This window comes from Nicotiana attenuata, chromosome 6, assembly GCF_001879085.1.
Source record: "Nicotiana attenuata strain UT chromosome 6, NIATTr2, whole genome shotgun sequence".
NCBI classification, from domain to species: Eukaryota; Viridiplantae; Streptophyta; class Magnoliopsida; order Solanales; family Solanaceae; genus Nicotiana; species Nicotiana attenuata.
In genome coordinates this window covers 35,185,415-35,210,370 of record NC_031994.1, presented here as the reverse complement: position 1 = coordinate 35,210,370, position 24,956 = coordinate 35,185,415, and the positions used below count along the sequence as shown (strand labels likewise).

The 24,956-nt window shown below is 38.7% G+C and overlaps 2 protein-coding genes across 2 annotated transcripts; one reads left to right on the top strand and one right to left on the bottom strand.

Annotated features, from left to right (window-relative positions):
• LOC109228230 (polygalacturonase-like) lies at nucleotides 2,127-4,022 on the top strand. The gene is made up of 4 exons (XM_019393387.1): nucleotides 2,127-2,680; nucleotides 2,990-3,279; nucleotides 3,372-3,597; nucleotides 3,701-4,022. The coding sequence occupies exons 1-4, from the start codon at nucleotides 2,234-2,236 to the stop codon at nucleotides 3,926-3,928; spliced, it is 1,191 nt and encodes a 396-aa protein (XP_019248932.1). The 5' UTR covers nucleotides 2,127-2,233; the 3' UTR covers nucleotides 3,929-4,022.
• LOC109226824 (polygalacturonase-like) lies at nucleotides 16,408-19,469 on the bottom strand. Its single transcript, XM_019391692.1, has 4 exons — nucleotides 18,865-19,469; nucleotides 18,259-18,548; nucleotides 17,764-17,989; nucleotides 16,408-16,823 (listed from the first exon to the last, which is right to left on the bottom strand). The coding sequence occupies exons 1-4, from the start codon at nucleotides 19,303-19,305 to the stop codon at nucleotides 16,596-16,598; spliced, it is 1,185 nt and encodes a 394-aa protein (XP_019247237.1). The 5' UTR covers nucleotides 19,306-19,469; the 3' UTR covers nucleotides 16,408-16,595.

Genomic DNA, 24,956 nt, shown 5'->3' with positions numbered 1-24,956 from the left:
GCTCACTTCAGATCGCACCCAAGGCTTCGTTATTCCTATTCCCACCTTTAAACCCTCGGTTATTGATCCCTCATATACTCTGGGAGTGGTGTTGTTCAACAACTACCTAAATATGCACTCTCTCCCGAGTTATGCATACTAAATAGGCACAGCTAATTGAGAGCTCTTCAATCAACCAGAATATAAACGTAGTTGGACAAATAGAAAAAAGCTATGGCTCAATTATATAAAAACATAACAAGAATTTATCCTACAAAAGGTTCTATCAAAACTCTAGATAACAAATTAGCTATTCATAATAGTATGTAAAACTACAATACTAAAAGTCATAACCAACAATGAAAAAAATAGGAAGAGGAAGGAAAAAACTCGTAGAAGAATTCTCCGCCTTGCTCCCAATGTGTTCTTGCCTCCAAGGGTGTTGTCTAACCCTAAAGTAGTGTCTCTCCGCCTCCTTAGGTCTAATTTGTGTCCAGAATATGTCCCCCTTCCTTGTTCTTGGCCGGCCTCCTTTGTTTAATATAGGGTTTAGGACTTAAAATCCCATGTTTTGCACTTTAGTCCCTGAAATTTTTGCTTCCTGCCGCGGTCGCGGTGGAACCGCGGCCAAACATGCCCTCTGATTCTTTAGTTGTCCGCGAGTACACTCTACCGCGGTTCTGCCGCGGTTTTGCCGCGGTCGCGGCAAAATCGCGATTTTTCACCCTGTTCCGTTTGGAGTTTGGAAAAACATAAAATATGAAAGTTGTAGCCCTTTGAGTTAGCTTTCCAACCGTATATTGTGGAGCCCAAATGGAGTTCTGAGCAAAAAGTTATGTCTATTTTACTAGACAGTGCGCAATATACCTCCTCAAGTCTTCGTTCGTACTTAATTATCAAATTTGACCCCCGAACACGATCCCGGCTTAATTCCTTGAGCTTTTACTCAGACTTCAAAGCTTCAAATCACTTAAATTCATTCCATAACATCTATATAGCTCGTAATCACACCTACAAGGCATAAAACACACAATTGGTGCAAAACACTAGCGATTAAAGCGCAAACTCAATTAAAGTGCAGTAAATTCGAGTGTAATAAGCGACTAAAATATGCAATTATAGCCTATCATCACTCATCGTCAGCAGGTAGAGGTGCTAATTGCGAGTTTGAAATTTCGAGCTTAAGCCTGAAATTAGAGATACTCCAAAGAACAAGTGTAAAATAGTGTGTGTTATAGAAATTTGTATCAATAACCACTATTATCCTTAGCCCCATGGTGGACGCCAAACTATTTACCCTCAAAATCGGATAACAATTGAATAGTGGTTTTAAGGGTACGTGGATTAATCTGACACAAAGCCATATATTGAATTATAAATAAAGCAAACAATAATAAAGTAAATTCAAACCGTGTGACTTGAATAGTTATAGTCTTGGAAAATAGGTCTCACTCAAACCGAATGTGATTGAAGTGATGTCAAATACAGAAGAACAGTAGCTTGCAGAAAGAAAATAATATTATAATGCTTTGGGATGCCTGTTACAATGTGTCTAGCAAATAATCAGACCCCTTTATATAGTAGAAGAATCCTACTTTAGGTACACTTCTATAAAAGGTAAAAATCTCATGATTTGCTAATTAACCGGTTCCTTATTGATACATGCCGCCGTGATATCCGACCGGTTACGGATATTTCAGCCTTCTGTTATCTAGTCCGACAATGTTACCTCGGGCTCATTCGGAATCGGGGTCGATTCTGGGGTCATGGACTCCGTAACCTCGAAGACGGGTTTTCTAACCTCGTATCCCGATTTGATGGAACCCGGCCGGGCTAACAGTGGCTATACCATTAAACTTGTAGAAGTGACAAGTTACACATTGATGTTTTAGTGAACTGATGCATTTTTCATGTTCTAGTCAACTGATGCATTTCTTGCGTACTTCATGGATCTTATAAATTGTGAGATCTCTTCTTTAACCCCACGTTCCTTCTTCGTCTCAAGATATATGCATCACGTGATTATGATTATCTGCACATGTATATCCCAAGAGTACATATATGAGTACGTGACTTTGGATTAGCATTTAAGTCACTTTAAAAATCTGCATCCGAGCTAAGCAAAAACTAAATTATCTTGTGGAAAAAATAAGTTGTCTTATGGAACACCATGTGAATAGCTATAAATTGAACCATGCACAATCCTTATTTTGATTGCAACGAGCAGCTCCTATAATTAGCAAAACCACTCAACATGGCCAACTTCAATACCATGAACAGATGTATTGGAGTAATTTCTTGGTTACTCTTCTTTTGTTTGATACTTCATTCTTGTTTAGCCTACAATGTAGTTAGCTTTGGGGCTAGGGGAGATGGCAGGACAGATTCAACCACGGCATTTCTTCGGACATGGTCTGCTGCCTGCAACTCTGCTAGTCCCGCGAACGTTGACGTTCCACGAGGAACATATTTGGTGAGGACGTTGAGTTTCAATGGTCCTTGTTGGAGAAGAATTATGTTTCGAATTGATGGTACTCTCAGTGCTCCGGTCAATTATAATGCAATTGGGAATTCTGAGTTTTGGATTATGTTTTATAAGGTAAGTGGGCTTACAGTGTATGGATCAGGAGCTATTAACGCCAACGGACATGGTTATTGGTCTTGTCGAAAGAGTGGAGGTTCTTGCCCACAAGGAGCTAGGGTACGTAAACAGTGCTGTACTCTCATTGTGTATATATATTTTATTGAAGAAACTTTAGGTATTTCTACCTTTCCCATACTTCGCCTATGATTTACTTCCATCTTGGCTCACTTTTATATAATTAAACGTCCAATTCTATCAAACAGTAAGTTGCGTCTTGAATTTTTGACTCTTTTATCACAACGCAATACAATATGTTGTAGCTAGTGACAAAGGGGATGAGTACTACATATATTTTTCTCTAAAATAGGAAATACCTTTTTACGGATCAATAACTAACTGTGATATGTTTAAATCAATATATTGCAGTCAATACAATTCATGTGGTGTAACGATGTACTGCTAAGGGGCTTAACATCACTCCACAGTCAAAGAGTACATGTAGGGATTAATTACAGTAGCAATGTGAGAGTTGAGAATGTGAAGATAATAGCCCCAAGTGGAAGCCCAAACACCGATGGCATTCATGTACAGAACTCAAGGGGGGTTACCATTTATGGAAGCATCATTAAGACTGGAGATGACTGCATTTCTATAGGCTCTGGCTCCATGAATTTGTGGATTGAAAAAGTTGGATGTGGCCCTGGACATGGCATTAGGTACTTAATTCTGCATTCAATAACCAAAAACAATTATGTTACTAATTTTATTATTAGTAGTAACTTTCTTGAAGTGTGATCTTTCTATGCAGCATAGGAAGTTTGGGAAACAGCAACAATGAGCCTGGAGTTACGAATGTCACAGTAGCAAATTCAGTTTTCACAAAGACGCAAAATGGCGTTAGGATAAAGTCTTGGGCAAGACCAAGTAGTGGTTTTGCTAAAAATCTCGAGTTCAGAAACCTTATTATGAGGAACGTTGGGAATCCAATCATCATTGACCAAAACTATTGCCCCGATAATAGTTGCCCTCATCAGGTAAAATATAATATGTGCTCAAGCTCTGTTTAAAGGAATCACTTGTTTTACTAGAGTAGAGTTCTGCTTTTTGTATTCACTTGTTGCCTTGTTATTAATGCAGAGTTCAGGAGTGAAGGTGAGTCAGGTAACATTCAAGAATGTGAAAGGAACATCATCTACACAAGCAGCCATGAAATTTGACTGCAGTTCTTCAAATCCATGCACTGGAATCAGATTGCAAGACATAAATCTCACTTACAATGATCGCATGAGAAGGCCAGCCTTTGCTTATTGTAAAAATGCAAGGGGAAGCCATGGTGGCAAAATTACTCCTAGAAGTTGCATCTAAGGAAGCAGAAGAAACCTCAAACACAAAGATATATTCTTCCTGTGTATATATTTCCCAAATTCAAAGAACCCAAAGAAAATATCCTTCTCCTTTAGTTTTCTTATATTTGACTCATTTGTTGGTGAGAACGGTTTAACCAAAAAATAGTTTTTGTGGTCCCAGTCAATATAAAGAAAATCGGGTTTCTAATAACCAAATTTACTTCACTTTTCTAAAAATGCGAGAATAAAACAAACAATTAAAATGATAAATGAAGGAAAGAAATCTTATTGATGATCGTTGTTTCTCCCCAGAATTATGATTGGAATCTTCAATCAAGTAGAAATATAAAAGTAAATGACTGATTGCATATATTTGAGAATATTTAGATGGTCGTACGAAATAAGGTAAAGGCATTTATATAAGGATACACAGATATAACGGTTCCCCTTACTTAATTATTAGCCGTCACTAATATTAACTATGCAGTAATTGCCCATTACAAAAACTACTCGTAACGACTATGGTAATAATATGTGATCGCGCATAATCAGAGAGAATGCTGATTCTCTTTCCATATTTATAACCGATTCATGAATCTTCCCCTATATGGTCTTCAAGCATTTGTGCCTATTTCTTCTTTCCCCAACTGTCAGGTATGGTATCTTCTTTCATATATCCCGTGGGTATTTTCATTAACCGCGCCTCATCATCCTTCTTTATTGACCCGATATAGATGCCACCTGTCATCATACTATTAATCCGCATGTCATGCCTATTTTTTCACCAATATAGATAGTCCCCCACTTTATGAATATTTTCCACTGAATATTTGGGAAGTGGTAAGTTCATTTATAGCGGGAATGTCTTGCTGCCCTTTCTCCCAACCATCATAATATTTTCTTCAGAAGCGATGAGATGTACGTCCTTTTCATTTAATGCCGGGAACACGTGTCCCGTTATAATTGGCTCTACAATTTATTGCGTTTTTAGGGTTTTCTGTGGTGCGCCAGTTTGAAGTGACGGTTCATAATGACGGTCACTTTTTATAAATATCGTATCACATACCATTCAAAAATTTCTTCTTCTTTCTTGCGTTCATATTCCAACTTTTCCTGCAATTTTTGCCTGTCTTTGTGTTTTCACCATTAAAGATGACTTCCCATTCTCCGAATCCCTCTTCATCATCAGACCCTCGTAAAGTAATCAACGTTGATGAACTTGCCCCCTCTTCTGCCCTAATTAGGAGTAAAAGAGATGGTAGACTTCGTAGCCTAGGTTTTTATCAAGCCGTAGCTCTACTCCTTCTTAGAAAGATATTACAAAACCCTCTTCTTCCAAAGCCAGAACTTCTTCAACCCTTAGATCCTCTTCTAGAGGTAAAGATCATAACGAACCATTGCAAGAACCTATTGTTTCTGAAATTGACCCTCAGAAAGTTTCTTTTATTTCGGACCATGAGGCTACGAGAAAACAAGTTTTTCCAAAGCTACACTTAACTCTGTCGATCATTACCCTTCTTTGGTCACTCCTGGTCTTCTTCCTTTAGTTCGTCATGAATGCAATTGAAGATCTAATTTTCCTATGATAGCTCCCAGCGTTGATAATTGAATAACCTCTTATTATGAAGGTTATTCGTTTGTTTACACCTACTCTTTTACTTTAGGATTCAACCCGCCTATCGATCCAGTGATCATTGAGTTTTGTCGTTACTTCAATGTCTATCTTGTTCAAATCTTGTATTGCGTGATAGAGTTTACATGATTAGGTTGTTGTTGAACAATGTCCCTTCTAAATAATAAGAGATTAATTGATCGGATTAAAAAGTAGGATTACAGGTAATAAAGCTTTGGCATCATGAGTTGTTTGAATTGCTAGCTAGAGTTAGTTTGGGAGAATAATATTAGAAAATTACTTATTTTGATCGGGAGATAATTACTATAACGAGAGAATTCACGATCGGTGGTGGATGACCCGGCGAGATTATAGTGAACATGTTAAGTTTTTATATCGATAGTTGGATGCTTTTTACTATTGAATGCTAACATTTTTTTTAACTGAGTCCACTAGGCATTGTGCCAAAGGTTGATTTTCATACATATAAAAGGAAGTACAACATAGTGGAGGGGGACCTGAACCTTACCTCCACATATAAGATGAAGATGCATTTGGTAAACCACATGTGGTAACCAAGTATCACCTGAAAACTATGGTGAGTTAGACCTATGATGATGTACCAATTATCTATCCAAAAGTGATAGGTAATTGGATGTACAAAATACAAGTGAGGTAAGCCTAGGTCAACTATACAACAAGTTGGAAGATGATCTTCCATATACTACAACAAGTTCTACATCTGTAAGGTATGTAGAAAAGTCCTAGAAAGGCTGATGAACAAAAAGGCCCAAGGTGATGATTATCATCCATATTGCTTTGGCATTGAAGACAAAGAAAGCAAGTAGGAAGATAACAAGCAAAAAGGAGAATATACATGGCTGCTTCTGCCTGATGGATGTGACAGATGAGAGTGAGCAATGGGGTGGTTCAATTCCTGCTTCCTTTGTCCATTTTGACTTGAAGTTTACTGTGAGAGGACTAGGCTGGGCTGTTGAAAGAGGAGATGCTGCATGATTGTCCGACTGTTGCTGCTGTTGTGTGTGATGCTACTGAATGTATTGCGGCTTCAGAGAGTTTGCGTTGCAATTTGAATGCCTCCTGGAGATTGTGGATGCTTTGGATTGTGTCCATGAATAGGTTATCCAAAGATTATATGTGGAGATGGTTGGATAGACTTGATTCAACTGATACATTCCCAGCAGAATGAGAACTTGGGATGCTAATACCACTGACTGGGAATGCATCAGTTGGTCAAGTCTGGTCCCAGTACCTGCAAAATTAGCAAAGCTGTTAGCAAAGGGGAGCTCACAGTCCAGGTTCTTGTGGATGCTGGACCTGAGTCTGGGGAAAAGGGGGAATTATGACCCCTTGTTTGTGAGGAAAAAACTGAGTGCATGTTCTTGTGGAGACTGCACTCACTTGGACTGATATTTCTGTGGAAGGTGAAGATTGCAAAGGGTGAGAAAGCATCACTACACAGGTATGGAAACCTGCAGATTGTACATTGTAGGGGTCTGGGAGTTGGGTGAATGTTTGTGGGTTGGAAAGAACTGTTCTGCAGTTTCGGCAGTTTCTGCATTATCGTTCTGCAGATTCTGCATTTTCTGCTGCAACAGGAAGTAAAGGAGAGTGTAAATGGTGGGCAAAGGAAGATGCAGATGCAGGGGGATGAGTTTCTGTATTGATGGGGTGTTTTGAGGGCTAGGACAAAGGTACATAGGACCTTGGCCCTGCATTGCGTCAGAAAACCATCACAGGATGGTGTACCTGCAGCAAAATAACACAGGGTCAGTTAAAAAGTTGGCATTTCTGCCCATATTTTGTGACTGTTTTCTTCCTCCCCATTGGCTACCACAGCTCCTTGTTTAATTTTCAAGAGTAGAAACCCAAGGACTGACATCACATCCTGAAACCAAATGAACGAGCTGAGCAGCTTATGAAGATGCTGAACCTGCAAGAATTCAAACATGGTTAAAAAAATTGTTTTTTGCTGGGGAGTGTGTGGGGAGGCTATTTGGTGCATGAACTCTCTTTGGCCTTCCCTATTTTTCTGTGGAAAGTCCAGTAGAAAGAGCACATAAAGTGCTGATACCACACACTGGAACTTAGACATAGCATTAGGTAGACCATTGGAAGGGTGAATCTGGCTAGGGAAGAGGTTGGAGATCATTTGGATTAGGAGAATTATTTGGTCCCAAAATATGCCTTTGAATTTAGCCATAACCATAAGAGTACAGATGGGACATAAGAGGAGGGAGATGGACAGTATTGGTCTGCTTGTGCCTGAAGGCAGGGGTGCCATTGTAGTCAAGTATGATTTGGCCTCTAATTTGGGGTGGGAGGTTCTGCAGGTTATGGTAGTGAGTTGTGGAGGATAGGGAATGGCTCAGTTTGGATAGAGAGTCTGCAGGGTAGTTGGCTTCTCTATAAACATGGGAGTAGGAAATGGAATCACACATGTTGCACAGATCTCTAAGCTTCTGGATATGCATACAAATGTTCCATGGTGGAGTTGAGACCTTAGTGATCCATTGAATCAGAAGGTTGGAGTCTGCTTCCAAGTGAATCCTGGTATAACCATTGTCCATGCACCAAGTGATACCAATGAGAGCAGCTTGGGTTTCAGCTTGGTTGTTGGTGCCTTCTCCCAGGGGGGAAGAAATTGCATGAAGAAAGATACCATGGTGATCCCTGATAATTACCCCTGCACCAATTTTCCCTGGGTTTCCTAAAGCACTACCATCACTGTTAATTTTAACAACTCCTGCAATAAGCTTTTCCCAGACAACTTGCTGAACCCTGATATTGTGATTAAGGCTCTCAATTATGTAGAATGCTTCTGGCCATTTCATTGGCCAATTGATATTCCCATGGGTTGCTCTCAACAGAAGATTGATGTCAGAATCAATTGAGAAGCAGGTTCTGATTAATGAGGAGGTTTTGCCTCCATACTTGGAGCTACACCTGTTCTTCCAAAGGTTCCAGCATATGATTATGGGTAAGGTGTCAAGGATAAGCTTTTGGACTGAGTTAGTTCTTCTCAAGAGCCCCCATTTGATGATCAGCATTTTGAGGGGAATGGGGTTCATTTGAATGCCCATTGGAGAGGCATATGTTTTCCAAACAGTTTTAGCAAAATGACCTGTGCTAAAGATGTGATCCACAGTTTCTGCTCCTGGTTTTATGTAGCATACACATTTGTTGACAGTGGGGGAGCTGAACCTTGCCACCCTGTCATCTGTAGGCAATTTATTTCTGAGGGCTCTCCACAGACAAAAGGACCATTTAAAGGGGATCCTTTTATGCCATGTGAGCTTGTTGGAGAAGAGAATGGCTTTTTTCTGCCTGATGACATTCCAGGCAGAGGCACATGAGAAATTTCCATTAGCTGTAGGTTTCCAAATTGGCCTATCAGGAATGAGAGGATTGAAATGGATGGGAATTTGGAGAATATCAGGGATCATGTGAGGGGGGGCTACACCATTAAGCTTCTGAATATCCCAGGATCTTGAGTTCCAGAAGGCAGAGACTGTAGTGTTACCAGGCCTTCCTCCCTGTTGTCTGAAACTTGCTAGATTTCCATTACCAAGCCAATTGTCCCACCAGAAACTGCAGGTTCCAGAATGAAGGATCCATTTGATCTGGGGATCAGCCTCTTTCTTGTTTAACATCATTCTTTTCCATGTTTGAGATTGGCCTGAGTTCCACTTTTTAGAGATAGGGTGAGATCTTTGACAGTACTTTGCTTTCAGAAAATCACTCCACAATGTTTGCTTAGTTCTGAACCACCACCATTGCTTGAATTCCAGGGATCTGCAAACATCCTCAATGCATTTGAAGCCAATGGCACCTTCATCTAGAGTATTGGATAGTTTTTTCCAGGAGGCTCAATGATACTTGTTTTTATCCTTTTCCATACCCCAGAAGAAATTAGCAGCTAGCTTTTCTATTTGTTTTACCACAGTTTTGGGAGGGGAGACAGCAGACAGAAGGTGGATGGGAAGGGATTGTAACACATGTTTGATCAAAGTAGCTCTGCCCCCATATGATAAGAGTTTACCATGCCAACCTCTAATTCTGCTCACAACTTTGGAAATGATGGGGTTGAAATGAACAATCCTCTTTCTTCCTGTATACAGAGGACATCCCAAGTATGTAAGAGGAGATTCTTTCTTTGTGAACCCAGTAATCTGCTGAATCCTTCTGATGGTGTAAGGAAAAGCACATGGAGAAGTCATGAAATGGCTTTTGTTCTGGTTGATCAACTGGCCTGAGGTGCTTTCATAAGCTTGCAGAATTTCCATAACTTTCTGAAGGGAATATCTGCTGCCAGATGTGAAAATGATAATGTCATCAGCAAAGCTCAGGTGAGTTATCTGTGGACCTCTTCTCTCCATGTAGAAGCCATTAAAGAACTGATCATGAGTGAGATTGTTCAGCATCCTTGATAGTAATTCAGCACCAAGGATGAACAAAGCTGGGACCAGTTGTTTGAAAGGGTTCTCCAAACCATGTCTATGAGAAATTCACTGAACCCAAGTCTTCTCAACATGATGCAGGTGAAGGACCAAGACACTCTATCATATGCTTTTGCCATATCCAGTTTGATCACAACATTTGCACCAATGTTTGGTTTCTTGATTTCTTGAACAATTTCCTGAGCAAGCATGATGTTCTCTGAGATACTTCTCCCTTTAACAAAGCCTGTTTGATTGGGAGAATTGATTCTGGGCAAGATTGTGGCAATTCTGATGCAGATAAGCTTTGAGATAATTTTATTGATGAAATTACTCGAACTTATGGGCCTATTCTCAGCTAAGGAATTGGGGAACTCAACTTTTAGGAGCAAGACTAGACATGCTTGGGTCATGAACCTAGGCATAGAGTGACCACAGAAGAAGGACAGCACCACATTCAGTAGATCCTGCTTGATAATCTCCCAGCAGTGCTGGTAAAATTTGCCATTTAGTCCATGAGGCCCTGCTGCACTTGTTAGGTTCATTGAAAAAACCACATTTTTAACTTCCTCCATTGTGGGTTCTTTGTTGATGTTCTCATTGTCTTCATGTGTAACCAAGGATGGGATGCAAGATAACAGGTCCTCCCTAATTGTTCCACCAGGATCAGTGAACATATTCTGGAAATGTTCACAAGCATCTTCACCAATAGGTTCACCACCTTGTATCCACTCCCCCTCTTCATTTTTGATCTTGTGAATGAAAAGCTTCCTTCTTCTCCCTCTGACCAGACTGTGGAAATACTTGGAATTAGCATCTCCTTCTTTAAACCATTGTAACTGTGTTTTTTACTTCAGAACAGATTCTTCAGTTTTCAGGTGTTTGACATATTGAGCTCTTAGATTATGGAGGACTTCTCTGTCAACTGGATTATTAGTGTGAGCCCAGACTTCTTCAGCTGCAATAACTTTAGATTCATATTCCTTGACTTGTTGGAAGATATCCCCATATTCACTTATTGACCATTTGCTCAACTCAGAACATAGTGCTTTTGTTTTTTGGTGAAAGATCCACATTGCATTACCTTGAATTTGTTTGTCCCAGACTGTTTGGACTAAAGGCAGGAAAGATGCATTTTCAGTCCAACAGTTCAGGAATTTGAAGTACTTCTTTGCACCTTCAGGCCTAACATGTATCTCCATAAGGAGGGGGGAGTGATCTGATCCTGTTGAAGCCAGGTGAGAGATTGTTGTTGCTGGGAATGATGTCAGCCAGTTGTCATTGACCATACCCCTGTCTAGTCTTTTCCACACAATGGCACAAGGGCCTCTTCCATTTGACCAAGTGTATCTTGGTCCATAGAAACCTAGGTCAGTGAAACCACAATCTTCCATCATGCTAAGAAAATCAATGCTTTTGTTGATTTGGTAGGGAAGATCTCCTATCTTTTCTTCAATAGAGGCAATGACATTAAAGTCCCCAATAGCACACCAAGGCACACCAGTTAGTTCTAAAGTTATGATATTATAACTTACCTATAACAGTCTTTTATAAATTATTTGTCTCTACGCTTGCATTCTCAAACATTTCAAAGCAAATATTGACTGAACATATAAAGATAGATTTTGCCTCAAAACACACATTCTATATCAAGTTTTGTTCTGTTAGTGATCCCTTCTTTTACTTCTCGGGTTACTACTTTCCTGTTACATCAAATCTTGCAAAATCATCGCTTCCATTCTGCTCGATTCATGTTATCTGAAATGGTAAAGGCAAAAACTTAGTGATCCTAGAAAAAAGTATATTTAGTTCTGCATAATCTCCAAGTTATTTATCCTTCATTGGTATCAGAGAATGGTATATATGTGTACATAATTTTTTTTTTTTGGTAATTATATGTGTAGATAATTACAAGAAAGGAAAATGAAAACTTTGTATCTTTGATTCTCATCTTCATCTGGACTGTAAATTGGTCTACAATCAAAAATTTTGATCTTTTCCATCCATTTCTTCTTTTTTATTTTTTTTGTACTACGTCGAACATGACCAAGTTTTGCAACTACATATGATTTACAGCACAAGTTCAATAAATTTACTATGTAAATTTTTTTACATAATTAATCATGTCACTTATAATGTGATTGAATGTAAATTTTTATGATAAGCATTAATTTACTATAATAGCTTAGACAGCACTATTGATGGAAATTAAGGTATACACTTTCTTCCTGTTGAGTTTTGAAAGGATATTAGAATGAATTGGATGTTGTAGCACTAGATCAGCCCCTGTTGAGAATTCTATCTAGAAATTGCTGAATTTGAATTTGTAAGTTTTCTTACTGTTTGCCTAAAAAGATTTTTTTTCCACCTTTGCATCTTTTGCGCAAATACTAAGCATGCTAATCTTTTGTCTGGTTTTGCAACGTGCATGAGAATCAAATATGGAAAAAGTTTGTACTATTAGACGAGGCTCAAAATGTGAGTTTTAAACATTTTTTTTACTTTAATTCACCCAAGATTGTTAAAATCTGTAATGATAAATTTGAATATCACTCTCAAATCAGTTTCTAATAACAATCTTCTTAATAACCATGAAAAGTGATAGAACAGAACGCTCTTCTCAGCACACTCATCTTGTGTGCAAATACATAAATATATACAGGAGTTTCTTGGAGAATAAGACTCCAAAGTAGTCACTGGCTAGGACTCCTAATGAGATAACAATTACACCAACTCTATCCAAATAGACTTCAACAATTCCTACGTGACATTATACTTACATACCCCCTCAAGTTGAGCAGGGTGTGGAACAACTGTCAACTTGCTTGTCAAGTCCAGGAATCGGACCTNATCATAGCCAAGCCAAACATGATGAGGCCTTTCCTTGGTGAGATCAATTTGTATCTTAACCTTAGCCACACTTCCTCTTGTCTTCTGAAAGGATGCCAGGTCCAGATATAAAGCTTTGCCAATAGGTGATAGCAAGGGAGTGAGGATCTCCATGTAATACAGGTGCCAAGGTAGTTCAGGAATAACCACCCATATAGGCACAATAGGTGAGTCCTCATTGGGCTTAAATGCAGGGGTCCATGCTTCCAGCTTCATCATTTGCCCTTGAATGTACATGTGTTGCTTGCCCCATACTGTGGAGTGGTCGTACTCATTGTCCAAGTCGATGTATACAGTCCTGGCATTGAAATGAGCAATTTTGAATGCACCCTTGAGTTCAGTTTGGGCAATGAAACTTTTCCTGATCACTTCCATTCTAGGCATAGTATTTGAAAACTTGCCTACAACTGTGTATTTGCATCTGTCAGCAAACCTCACCATGTAATCTTCCTTCTTGAATACTACAACAGGCTGGCCTTGTTTTGTGGTTGTTTTTGGAGGGGCGAAGGCAATTGGCTCTATCTCTGCTTCATGCCTGGCTCTGAGTCTATTAACAAAAGAGTGGGTGACAGTAGGAGGTGGGGAAGGAGAGCTGCCAGCAGGTTTGTTTGGATTAGAGGGGTTACTGGATTGAGGAGTGGGGTTGATATTTGGAGGGGCCTATTTTACAGGTTGGCTAATTGGAGGACCGTTATTTGCAGGAGGTTTTTGAGATTTTTTGGTGTTGGTAGGTCTATCAAAGTTGGATGAGATCTTGAGAGAGGCATTAGTATTAGGAGTTAGATTTGGATTGGATTGATTTTGAGGCAGTTGATTGGTTAAAGGCTCATTGGTATCTGTTAGTTGCATAGAAGAGGGAACAACAGGAGGGGTGACATTATTGGCATTTGGACTAGTAACTGCACCCTTTCCTTCACCCTCCATTTCCATTCTGTTTTCAGGGGAATGGGAAATAGATTGCACAAGCAATTGAGTACCTTGGGTAGGATCCCCATTGACAGTCAGTTGTTTCTCTGATGAGGCAGAAGAGAGTGGATCACTGTGTTTTTGACTAGGGGCATGGAGGCTCTTTAGACGATCAGTTTTCTGGTGATCTTGTGATGCATGAACAACACTTTGAGCTCCCTTTTGAACAGCAGAAGTCTCATTGGCATTTGGTCGAACACCCAGCAGCTCGGTGACTGCAGGTTCACTATTTTGGATATTCGATAGGTTTGGCTCAGGTAAAATTGGTTTTGAGGATTGGGAATCAATCTTTTGAACATCAAAAGTAGTTTGGCATTGGTTTTGGGGTAATTGGTTCACCGGAGCATCATGTCCGGCCAGAAGTTGCAGAGCTGGGCTTTTCAGTTGATCAAGTTGATCATTTGTGATATTAGAATGATTTAAAGTTTTGCTTACCTGTTCCTTAGGATATGAGGAGAGATTTCCAGTCATTGGTTGCAGTCGAATTTGTCCAGAATTGAGATTAGCATTTTTTTGAGCTTCTGAAACATTTTGACTGCCCGCGTTCAAGGATTTCAAAATTGATGAAGTGGATTGATACCCGTACAAAATTGAGGGGTGTAGACTGATGTCCGTATCATTACTAGCAATTTGGTATCCTTCTTGCCCAGGTTGGCCAGCCAACATTTCATCTCCAGCTAGCTTTGTATTTGCTGAAATTTTCTTCTGGTCCTTGGGGTTTATTCCTTCGGTGGCAATGGCTAATTTTTGGATGAGGGGTGCCTTTTGTGATTGTGATCGTCCTCCACGAGGTGGAATCCCAGATTTTGTCCCAGAATTTACTTGGGAATTTTTTGACGTTCCCAGTCGACTGCGTGCTACAGTGATCGCCTCACCCCTTCGTTGATTCGTAGCAGCTGGGGATTTGTTTGGAGAAGCTGGTTTGGGTGGTTTATGCGCCTTAATGAGATGCTTCTTTGGGGACAGGTCCGGTGGAATTTCACCGGTGGACGGCTGAGAACCGTCCATTTAAAGTCGGAACTAGCAGTGTAGCGACAAATCGCCTTGTACGGAGAGAAAAGTCAAATGAGGGGGATCAACTACTTTTTTTTGAATGCTAACTTGCTTCATGTAATTGATAATATTACTGCTTTTTAATATTTGTAGTTAACTTGTTTAAAACAGAAATTGCAAACTGTATAACTCGAAAATTATTCGAATTTGTCTTTTTGTGGTCTTTAATAGTTATAGTTAAACGTTAGTTCTTTGTGGGATTCTGACTCTGGACTCTTGAACAAAGTATATTTATAACGATTGCTTATCCAAATCCAGTATATTATTATATGATCAATGTTGAAGAGAAATTGAAGCTGACATAATATGGAACTCGCGACTTTGTTGATGCTATATATTTTAGAAAATTGTTGGAGAGTCTAAGGCACTTAACTTCAAGGACCGATATTACTAATGGCATGCTCAAATTTGAGGATCTTTATTTAAGAGAGGCAATGCTGGAATCAAATCAAGATTAATTGGTAATCCTAAATTGTTTAGAATCTGGCACTAGCTAGTTTATTTAATTTATGTCTAACTAAGCTTTAATTTTTGAGTAAATGAAAGAGCCTTCTATCTAGGGGTGGCAATTTGAGCCCAAACCCATCCAACCCGCCCAACCCGTCCAGAGACTAATGAGTTGTGCTACAAACATTTTAGCTCATGAGTCTATTTGGGCTGAGCCCAAGTTAACCCCATTACTTTTTAATGCCCATTCTAACCCATGAAGTAGCCTAAATACAATCCATGAAACTCACCCAAAACAAAGACATCTCAACCCAACTTATCTACAAATTTACTTAGTTGCCCAATTTTTTGGTATTTTCAATTTATTGTTTTTTCATTTTTTTTGCACCACCCCACCTACCCTAAACCCCCCCCCCCCCCACAAACCCCCTAAAAAAATTTACTTTTTTTTTTTGTATTTTTAATTTTCTGTTTTCTCGTTGTTCTCACCCCCCCCCCCCCCCTCCATAAAATATTTTTCAACTTACACATTTTAAATACTAATTTGTTATTTAACAAGATATAGTTGATTCTCAAAATACTAAGAGTATTTATTTACCTTTTATACATAGGTGAATAAAGGGTAAAAGACTTTGTTTATGCAAGATGACCATGATTCTAAAACATGGGTAAAGTTGGGCCGGTTGGGCTATGACCCATTGTTTAGCCCGTCCTGATCCAGCCCATCTTAGCCCAAGTACACTTTGGGCTAGATTGGGCAATGACTCATTTATTGACCTAACCCATCTTGACCCGACCGAATTCAGCTCAACCCGCCCATTTGCCACCCTACTTCTACCTCATTGTCTCTCTAGTTTGATAAATTTCTTCCAATAGCTTTTGTTGAATTATTCACTTGTGACTAGATTATTCTTTGAGATATTTTAAATCATTTTGAAACCTATGCAAGTTTTAGATTTTCTTTTTATGTGTTATGTAGAGTACTATTTATAAACTCATAGTTAGTAATCAATCCGGGATAAAACAATGAAAATCAAGAGAGGTCGAGAGAAGAAAACTACAGGACAGGAATTAATAAAAATCATACGAAGGCAAGATTGATCTGCTAAAATGAGAGCTAAGATTGAAATAATACCAATTCTAAAAAAATCAATTAAGAAATTGGTACTAAAACAAAGGAGGGAGTCCTTTTTTTTTTCTTTATTTTGTCCCTGAGAAATATATGCACGTGTGAAGAATAAATCTTTGGTGTTTTATCCTCAGATGCAACTTCTAGGAATAACTTTGCCACCATGGCTTCCCCTTGCATTTTTACAATAAGTAAAGGCTGGCCTTCTCATGCGATCATTGTAAGTGAGCTTTATATCTTGCAATCTGATTCCAGTGCATGGATTTGAAGGACTGCAGTCAAATTTCATGGCTGCTTGTGTAGATGATGTCCCTTTCACATTCTTGAATGTTACTTGACTCACCTTCACTCCTGAACTCTGCATGTTTTAATCAAGCAAGAGGAATATGATACTCCGATCCGTCCTTTAAGGTTCAAAAAATGAGAACTGAACTTAGATTCTTTCGTCGTATAATTGTCTTTTAAGACTTGACTTATAGCCTGTTTGGCCAAACTTCTTTTGAAGCAAAAGCCCTTTTTTTTTTTTTTTTGTTTTTCAAAAAGTGTTTCTCTAAAATTAATGTGTTTTAGCCAAGCATTTGAAAGGAAAAAAGCTGCTTTTGAGGAGAAGCAGAAGCAGTTTTGAAGAAGAGAAAAAAATAACTTCTCTCGAAAAGCACTCTTTTGAAAATCACTTTTATGCAAAAGTACACTTACAAACAGTTTTCTAAAGCTTGGTCAAATACTAATTGCTGCTCAGAAGCGTTTTTCAAATTAATTAGCCAAACACAAACTGTTTGTCACCAAAAGTACTTTTAAGAAGAGCACTTTTTGGGAAAAAAAACACATCTCAAAATAAGCTGATTTTTGCATCTTGGCCAAACGGGCTATTAGACGAACAGAAACAAAAAATAACGAGTTTTTTTTAGCAATTTGTTATTTCAAACATTTATGTGAATAAGATATTTGCTTCATCTATCTTATGTTTAGTGAGTTTAGCTTGATGTCCTACCTCATCTTTATTTCCCAAGATTTATTTAATAAAAGTTAAAATGTTAAAAAAAGAATTTTCTTTAGAAAAAGTATTACATATACAAATTAAAATCATAAGGCCTGAGTTATACTTTAAACTTTTTTGACCCTCTTAATCATATTTATCTCCCTAATAATATCCCTTTATGATGGCTTATTAACTCCTCTTTCTTCGCAAAGGTTAAAATCCAGTTACCTTTAAAAATCTTAACTGATAGTATTACTGAAAAGAAGTTGAAAAAGGAAAGAGAAGAAATATAAAGACCGAGCAAATACTACATATTTACCTGACGAGGGCACACATTATGCGGGCAATAGTTTTGGTCAATGATGATGGGATTCCCAACATTCCTCATAATAAGGTTTCTGAACATGAGATTTTTGACAAATCCATTACTTGCTCTTGCCCAAGACTTTATCCTAACGCCATTTTGTGTCTTTGTGAAAACCGAATTTGCTACTGTGACATTCGTAACCCCAGGCTCATTGTTGCTGTTTCCCAAACTTCCAATGCTGCATCGAAGGATCACAGTTCAAGAAAATTATGTTCACTGTAACCTTTTAATTAATTTTACCATGTTTTGTAAGTAGTTGGTACAAAAAAGTTATTTGTGATTAACTTTGAAGTGAGCTGATATGTAAAATTTCTTTTCATTATCAGCCTGTTAGTTAAACTTTAAAGTTTTTAGAGCGGATTGATCCCAATTGCAAGATGCATCGGGATACTAAGCTGGACCTAGTTAACTCATGACTAGAGATTGAATAAATGAAGAATTAAGTACCTAATGCCATGTCCAGGGCCACATCCAACTTTTTCAATCCATAAGTTCATGGAGCCAGAGCCTATAGATATGCAGTCATCTCCAGTCTTAATGATGCTTCCGTAAATGGTAACCCCCCTTGAGTTCTGTACATGAATGCCATCGGTGTTTGGGCTTCCACTTGGGGCTATTATCTTCACATACTCAACTCTCACACTGCTACTGTAATTAATCCCTACATGTACTCTTTGACTGTAGAGTGATGTTAAGCCCCTTAGCAGTACATCGTTACACCACATGAATTGTATTGACTGCAATATATTGATTTAAACATAGCACAGTTACTTATTGATCCGTAAAAAGGTATTTCCTATTTTAGAGAAAAAATATATTTAGTACTCATCCCTTTGTCATGACACACTAGCTACAACATATTGTATTGCGTTGTGATAAAAGAGTCAAAAATTCAAGACGCAACTTACTGTTTGATAGAATTGGACGTCTAATTATATAAAAGTGAGCCAAGATGGAAGTAAATCATAGACGAAGTATAGGAAAGGTAGAAATACCTAAAGTTTCTTCAATAAAATATATATACACAATGAGAGTAAAGCACTGTTTACGTACCCTAGCTCCTTGTGGGCAAGAACCTCCACTCTTTCGACAAGACCAATAACCATGTCCGTTGGCGTTAATAGCTCCTGATCCATACACTGTAAGCCCACTTACCTTATAAAACATAATCCAAAACTCAGAATTCCCAATTGCGTTATAATTTACCGGAGCACTGAGAGTACCATCAATTCGAAACGTAATTCTTCTCCGACAAGGACCATTGAAACTCAATGTCCTCACTAAATATGTTCCTCGTGGAACGTCAACGTTCGATGGACTAGCAGAGTTGCAGGCAGCAGACCAAGCGCGAAGAAACGCTCTGGTTGAGTCTGTCCTGCCATCTCCCCTAGCCCCAAAATTAACTACATTGTAGGATAAACATGAAGGTATTAATAAACAAAAGAAAGGTAACCAAGAAACATTAGTACATTTCATGGTTTTGAAGTTGGCCATGTTGAGTGGTTTTTTTTAAATGAGAGGTCGTTATGATTGAAAATAAAGATTCTGCATGGGACTATTTATAGTTATTCAAATGGTGTCCGTATGACAATATATTTGTCAACATGACAATAGATAATTTAGGTTTTGCCTAATTCGATTGCAGATTTTCAAAGTGACTTAAATGCTAAACCACCGTCACGTACTACGGACCTGTACGATGAATGAATTCTTGGGAAGTACATGTGCAAGTAATTATTCGCGTAAGAAAATGAATGTGAAAAAAGGCAAAATAAAAGGGCAAAAAAGAGAAGAAGAAGGATCATGGGATTTAATAACAATTTATAAGATCCATGAAGAACGCAAGAAATGCAGCAGTTGAGTACAACATCAACATGTGAGTTGCCAGCTTTACTGATTTAAATCTATAGGCACTGTTAGCTAGCTAGCTAGATCTCTTAATAACAAGAATATAGAAAGTTATAAATGAATACATAGATGGTTTAGAAGCTTTAAGTTAAAGGATGGGAATATTGTTTTGATCCCAAAGATAGTTTGACTTTAGAAGCTTGTCTCTAAATAACACTTCACATATTATGTAATTCCGCAATGATTTAAGGAAAGATGCAAAGTGTAATCTAAACGTCATGGCCCACATCATCTACATGTTATGATATGCACGGTAATCATTTGATAAGTTGGTTTGCACTTTATCTATATCAAGGTTTGCTTCTTGCATCTTATTATGTTCTAATACCAAGATTGTCAAGATCCAAATCTGACATTTTCGTCGCGACAAGGCACTCAACCAAGTTACAACCCATTAGACGATGTGTCTAGCTCTGCGTAGAATAAGTGAAGAAATGAATGTACATCTTTCCCACACCTTGCTACATAAATATGTTAACCAAGATCTCCTATTTCAATGTCAAAGTAAAATTTGCTAATCTTGAAATTTTTGCGCTTCCCAAGTGAGAGACAGAGCTTGAGATTAGATTTGCAGTTTTTTCATTAGAAAAGAGCAAGGAAAAGTGTCACGACCCAAAATCCAACTAGTCGCGATGACACCTAACCCAACCTGCTAGGTAAGCCAATTACCCTCTGTCCAATTTGAATAGAATTTAATGAAACAATAAAGGAAAGAAAATATCTTAGTAGTATACATTTTCCAAGGACTAGTAGTACAAATCACGAGCTTCTAAGAATAGAATTTATAAAGCTGGTATGAAATAAGTACTTCATCTGTCCGAAAAGTACATAAACAAACTTTTATGAAACTAAGGCTACCATGAAGAAGAAGCAGCTACAACCGGAACATAGGTACGTCTTCAAGTCCAGCTCCCGTCGAACACAGCAACGTCATCAAGGTGCAGAAGTGTAGCATGAGTACAACCGACCCCATGTACTCAATACGTAACAAACCTAACCTTAGGTTGAAAGTAGTGACGATCTGGAAAAAAGACCGGGTCCAATACCAATAGCCAACAACAATTCATAACAATGTAAAGCAAATAAATAAAGAAGTAACTCAGAGATAAAATATTCAGCAGTTTCATGGTTTTCCGAAAATTGTTCCGCTTTTCAAGTGTATCAGTGAAAATCCAACTCCTTTACCGAAATCGTCGAAAATACGAGTAAGTTCAAAAACATTGAGTTTTCCCAAAAATCATTTCAACAATAAATATGATGTTTTATTTTCTCTCCAGATAGCAAGTGTAAAATACCTCTCGATGCCCACATGTAAATATATGTGCGAAGTCATGAATGACGTGATACCGTACAGCATGAGAAAAATGCATGTCTATGCCTGTATGTCATGTGCATGTCAAAAGCGATGCGACTCAGTAATAAAACCATATGCCTACTCTCAGAGTATAAATTCACTCAGTCCTCGCAGTCACTCGGTCCTCACAGCCACTTAGTCCTCGCAGTCACTCAGTCCTCACAATCACTCCATCCTCCCAATCACTCAGCACTCGGCACTCAGCACTGAACACTCGGCACTCGATAGGTACCTGCGCTCACTGGGGTGTGTACAGACTCCGGAGGGGCTCCTTCAGCCCAAGCGCTATAACAAGCTAATCATGGCATAAATTAGTAAAACATGTTGCGGCGTGCAGCCCGATCCCATAAACATTCTCACCATCAAGCCCTCGGCCTCACTCAGTCATCAATCTCTCCAGTCTCTCGGGCTCTCAATGTCATGAAATATCACCCCAAAAATAATGATGTATGTATCAATAAATAGTAACAGAGACTGAGATATGATATACATATGAATGCGTATGAATCAGCATGTAATGCAATGAAAGCAGATAGCCCAACAACAGAAATGACCTCAGTGGGTCCTAACAGGATAAGCATGTAGCCTAGACATGCATTCTAGCATGGATCACAGCTCAATAGCTCAAATACATAGAAATTTCATGATTACAGGTAAGATCAGGTAACTACACAGTACCACAGTAATAACGGAGTCACAATTCATACGGTGCACGCCCACATGCCCGTCATCTAGCATGTGTGTCACCTCAACATCAATCACATAGCACGTAATTCGGGGTTTCATACCCTCAAGACTAAGTTTAGAAATGTTACTTACCTCGAAAAAGCCAATCCCAATACCGGGCAAGCCAAGCGATGCTCCAAAAATATCATCTCGTGCGTACCGACCTCCAAACGGCTCGAAACTAGCCGAAAGAAACTCGAATACATCAAATAAAGCTCAATGAAACAATTCCAAATGATAAAGGTCGAATCCTTAATCAAAACCCTTCAACCAGCTAAAAGTCACACCCAGTCCCCCACCTCGGAACCCGATAAAATTTACAAAATCCGACAACCCATTCAGCTACGAGTCCAACCATACTAGTTTCACTCAAATCTGACTCCAAATCGGTGTTCAAAACTCAAAAATTCGCTTTATGAAACTTTAGGCTAAATCCCCCAAAGAGAGATCCACTAAATATAACCAAAGCCGAGTAGAGAATACTTACCCCAATTCATATGGTGAAAATTGCTTCAAGAATCGCCTCAATTCGAGCACCATAGCACCAAAAATGTAAAAAAGGACGAAACCCTCGAAATAGAGTACTTTATAATTTGCACAGGCACTCCTCTTATGTGAACGCGGGAAGTCCATCGCGTTCGCAATGAACAAAATGCACTGCGATCAAAAGACTCTATGTGAACGCGGATAAGCTGTCACGCCCCTTTTTACCCCAAAAGATATATGTAATGTTGGGTTGTGGGCTAAAGAGTTTTTCCAATTAAAGTGACAAACTTGAATAGGGATTATTTTATTGTACAGGGTCGCCACTTGGAATTGATTTTTGGATGTTCCAAGTCACCTTTTATTTGAATCCCTAGTCAAAGGAAGGTTTGACTCTATTATTACGGGTCTGCAAAAATAAAGTCCGAGTAAGGAATTTTGTTAACCGGGGAGAAGGTGTAAGGCATTCCCCGAGTCCTGCGGTTCTAGCACGGTCGCTTTATTGACTTAAACTTGGCTTGAATTAATTTGAGATAAACCGTGCAATAAGTGGTTTTCATGTTTTACTGATGTTCGCTTTTATTGTTGAAAAACAAACTAGGACAAGTATCTTCGACCCTAGTCTACACTAACTAAGACGAGTATTCCCGACCTTAGTTCGTGTGTCGCACCTAAAGTTGAAGCCTACTCAAAGTTAATTGAACAACAACTTTGAATTATTTGAAAAATTGGGGACAAAACGTGTCCTCACGACCTTACCATTTTATTTATGTATTTGTTCCGAAACGAGTCTTCCCAATATCGGTTAAGACGAAATTAATTATCTTTATTAAAACAAAATACATTTGAGCTACTGTCATTAGGTGATAGATTCTTTTTTATGAACAAATAAACCATCTAATTTTGTTGAGTTTATTTAATGGACTAAATAAAGGGCGACGTCAATATTTTCAAAAAATATTTTGCTTTATTTTTTGAAACATAACTATACTATTACTAATGTTATCCTAAAAAATAAAAAGAATTAACTATTTTTAGAAACTATGTTATGGAATTAGTCAATGAAGAATTTCTTTTTTATTTGTAGGTTGATGGTTAATTTTCTAATATAAGAAAAATATTTATATTTTAAAAAATGAGTAGTCTATTGCTAATTGAAATGGCATTGCAATTATTACGATCACTAGTTTAAAAGATGAGAGTAGTGTAGGAAGCTCTTTTTTTCTTTTTTTTTTTAACTAACTTACATTGTTTAAAACTAATAAAATGTGGGCTTGTGGTGATATTAAAATGAGGCAACCCATTATTGGGCTGATAAAACCAACGGGCTCATTTTCAAGAAAAAATCCAAGAGGCCCATGTGCTCTTGGATTTCAGGTCCGCAGACTGTGGCCTTTTAGAGCCACATTACATACCTAGCCTTATCTTGCCGTTTGCAATTCATAGCCAATTATTATTACGATCCGGCCGGTTGTTTTAAGAATTAACGCCCCGATTCCCTATTACTTGCATTCCCCGTGTTTGTTTCTTCTATTGTGAGTCGCCGGGAGGATTTAATTTGAGTTTCAGAGTGTTTTGAGACACTTAGTCCCTAAATGAGATATTAAGTTTTAGAATTTGTACCGTAGTCGGAACAAGGTGAAGACGGCCTCGGAATGAAATTCCGTTGGTTCCGTTAGCTCCATTGGGTGATTTCGGGCTTAGGAGTGTGTTTAGATCGTGTTTTGGAGGTCCGTAGCTTATTTAGGCTTGAAATGTCGAAAGTCGAATTTTTGACGTTTTCGGTTCGATAGTGAGATTTTGATCTAAGGGTCGAAATGGAATTTCGGAAGTTGGAGTAGCTTCGTAGTGTTGAATGTGACGTGCTTGCGAAATTTTAGGTTATTTGGACGAGGTTTGGTAGACTTTTTGATCGAAAGCGTATTTTGAGAGTATTGAAGTTCTTAAGCTTGAATTCGATGCTAATTGGTTGATTCGATGTTGTTTGAGGTGTTTTGAAAATTCGTATAAGTTTGATCAGTGGTATTAGACTTGTTTGTGCTTTTGGTTGAGGTCCCGGGGGCCTCGGTGTGATTTCGGATGGTTGTCGGAAAGATTGGGAAATTAGAGTTGAAGCTGAAGTTTATGACTGCTGTCATAACCGCATCTGCGGTTGAGAGGCCGCAGGTGCGACTCCCGCAGATGCGGAACCAAGCCGCAGAAGCGGCCAAGGGGAAGAAGAGCTGAAACCGCAGAAGCGGAAGGTGCACCGCACCTACGGGACTGCAGATGCGGATTCTGGGTCGCAGGTGCAGCGAAGAGGATATAAGTGGAAATCGCAGAAGCGGTTCCCTTGACTGCAGAAGCGGTCTCGCAAATGCGGAAATTAGACCGCAGATGCGGCTTAGCTGGGCAGAAAATAAGAATTTCGAGGGTTTAGTTTCAAAAGTTTGAAAATCGATTTGGAGCTCGGGTGAGGGTGATTTTGAAGAGGAAATCAGTGGGTAACGATTCCTAATCCCTTTCTAGTTGTATTCCATTAATCTATTGTTAGTTTTATCGTTTAATTTCGGATTAGAGATGAAAATTGGGGAAAAATTTGGAGAAAGTTCGGACTTGGATAATTTTGGTATGGTTAGACTCGTGATAGTATGAGGATCTTGAAAATGTAAATTTTACCCGATTCCGAGATGTA

What these genes read in the sequence shown, in the direction of transcription:
- LOC109228230 (XM_019393387.1), top strand. Translation starts at nt 2,234, where the DNA reads ATGGCCAACTTCAATACCATGAACAGATGTATTGGAGTAATTTCTTGG. An exon ending in GGCCCTGGACATGGCATTAG is followed by an intron (nt 3,280 to 3,371) that starts GTACTTAATTCT and finishes CTTTCTATGCAG; the next exon opens with CATAGGAAGTTTGGGAAACA. An exon ending in ATAATAGTTGCCCTCATCAG is followed by an intron (nt 3,598 to 3,700) that starts GTAAAATATAAT and finishes TTATTAATGCAG; the next exon opens with AGTTCAGGAGTGAAGGTGAG.
- LOC109226824 (XM_019391692.1), bottom strand. Translation starts at nt 19,305, where the DNA reads ATGGCCAACTTCAAAACCATGAAATGTACTAATGTTTCTTGGTTACCT. An exon ending in CTTGCCCACAAGGAGCTAGG is followed by an intron (nt 18,549 to 18,864) that starts GTACGTAAACAG and finishes AATATATTGCAG; the next exon opens with TCAATACAATTCATGTGGTG. An exon ending in ATAATGTGTGCCCTCGTCAG is followed by an intron (nt 16,824 to 17,763) that starts GTAAATATGTAG and finishes TAAAACATGCAG; the next exon opens with AGTTCAGGAGTGAAGGTGAG.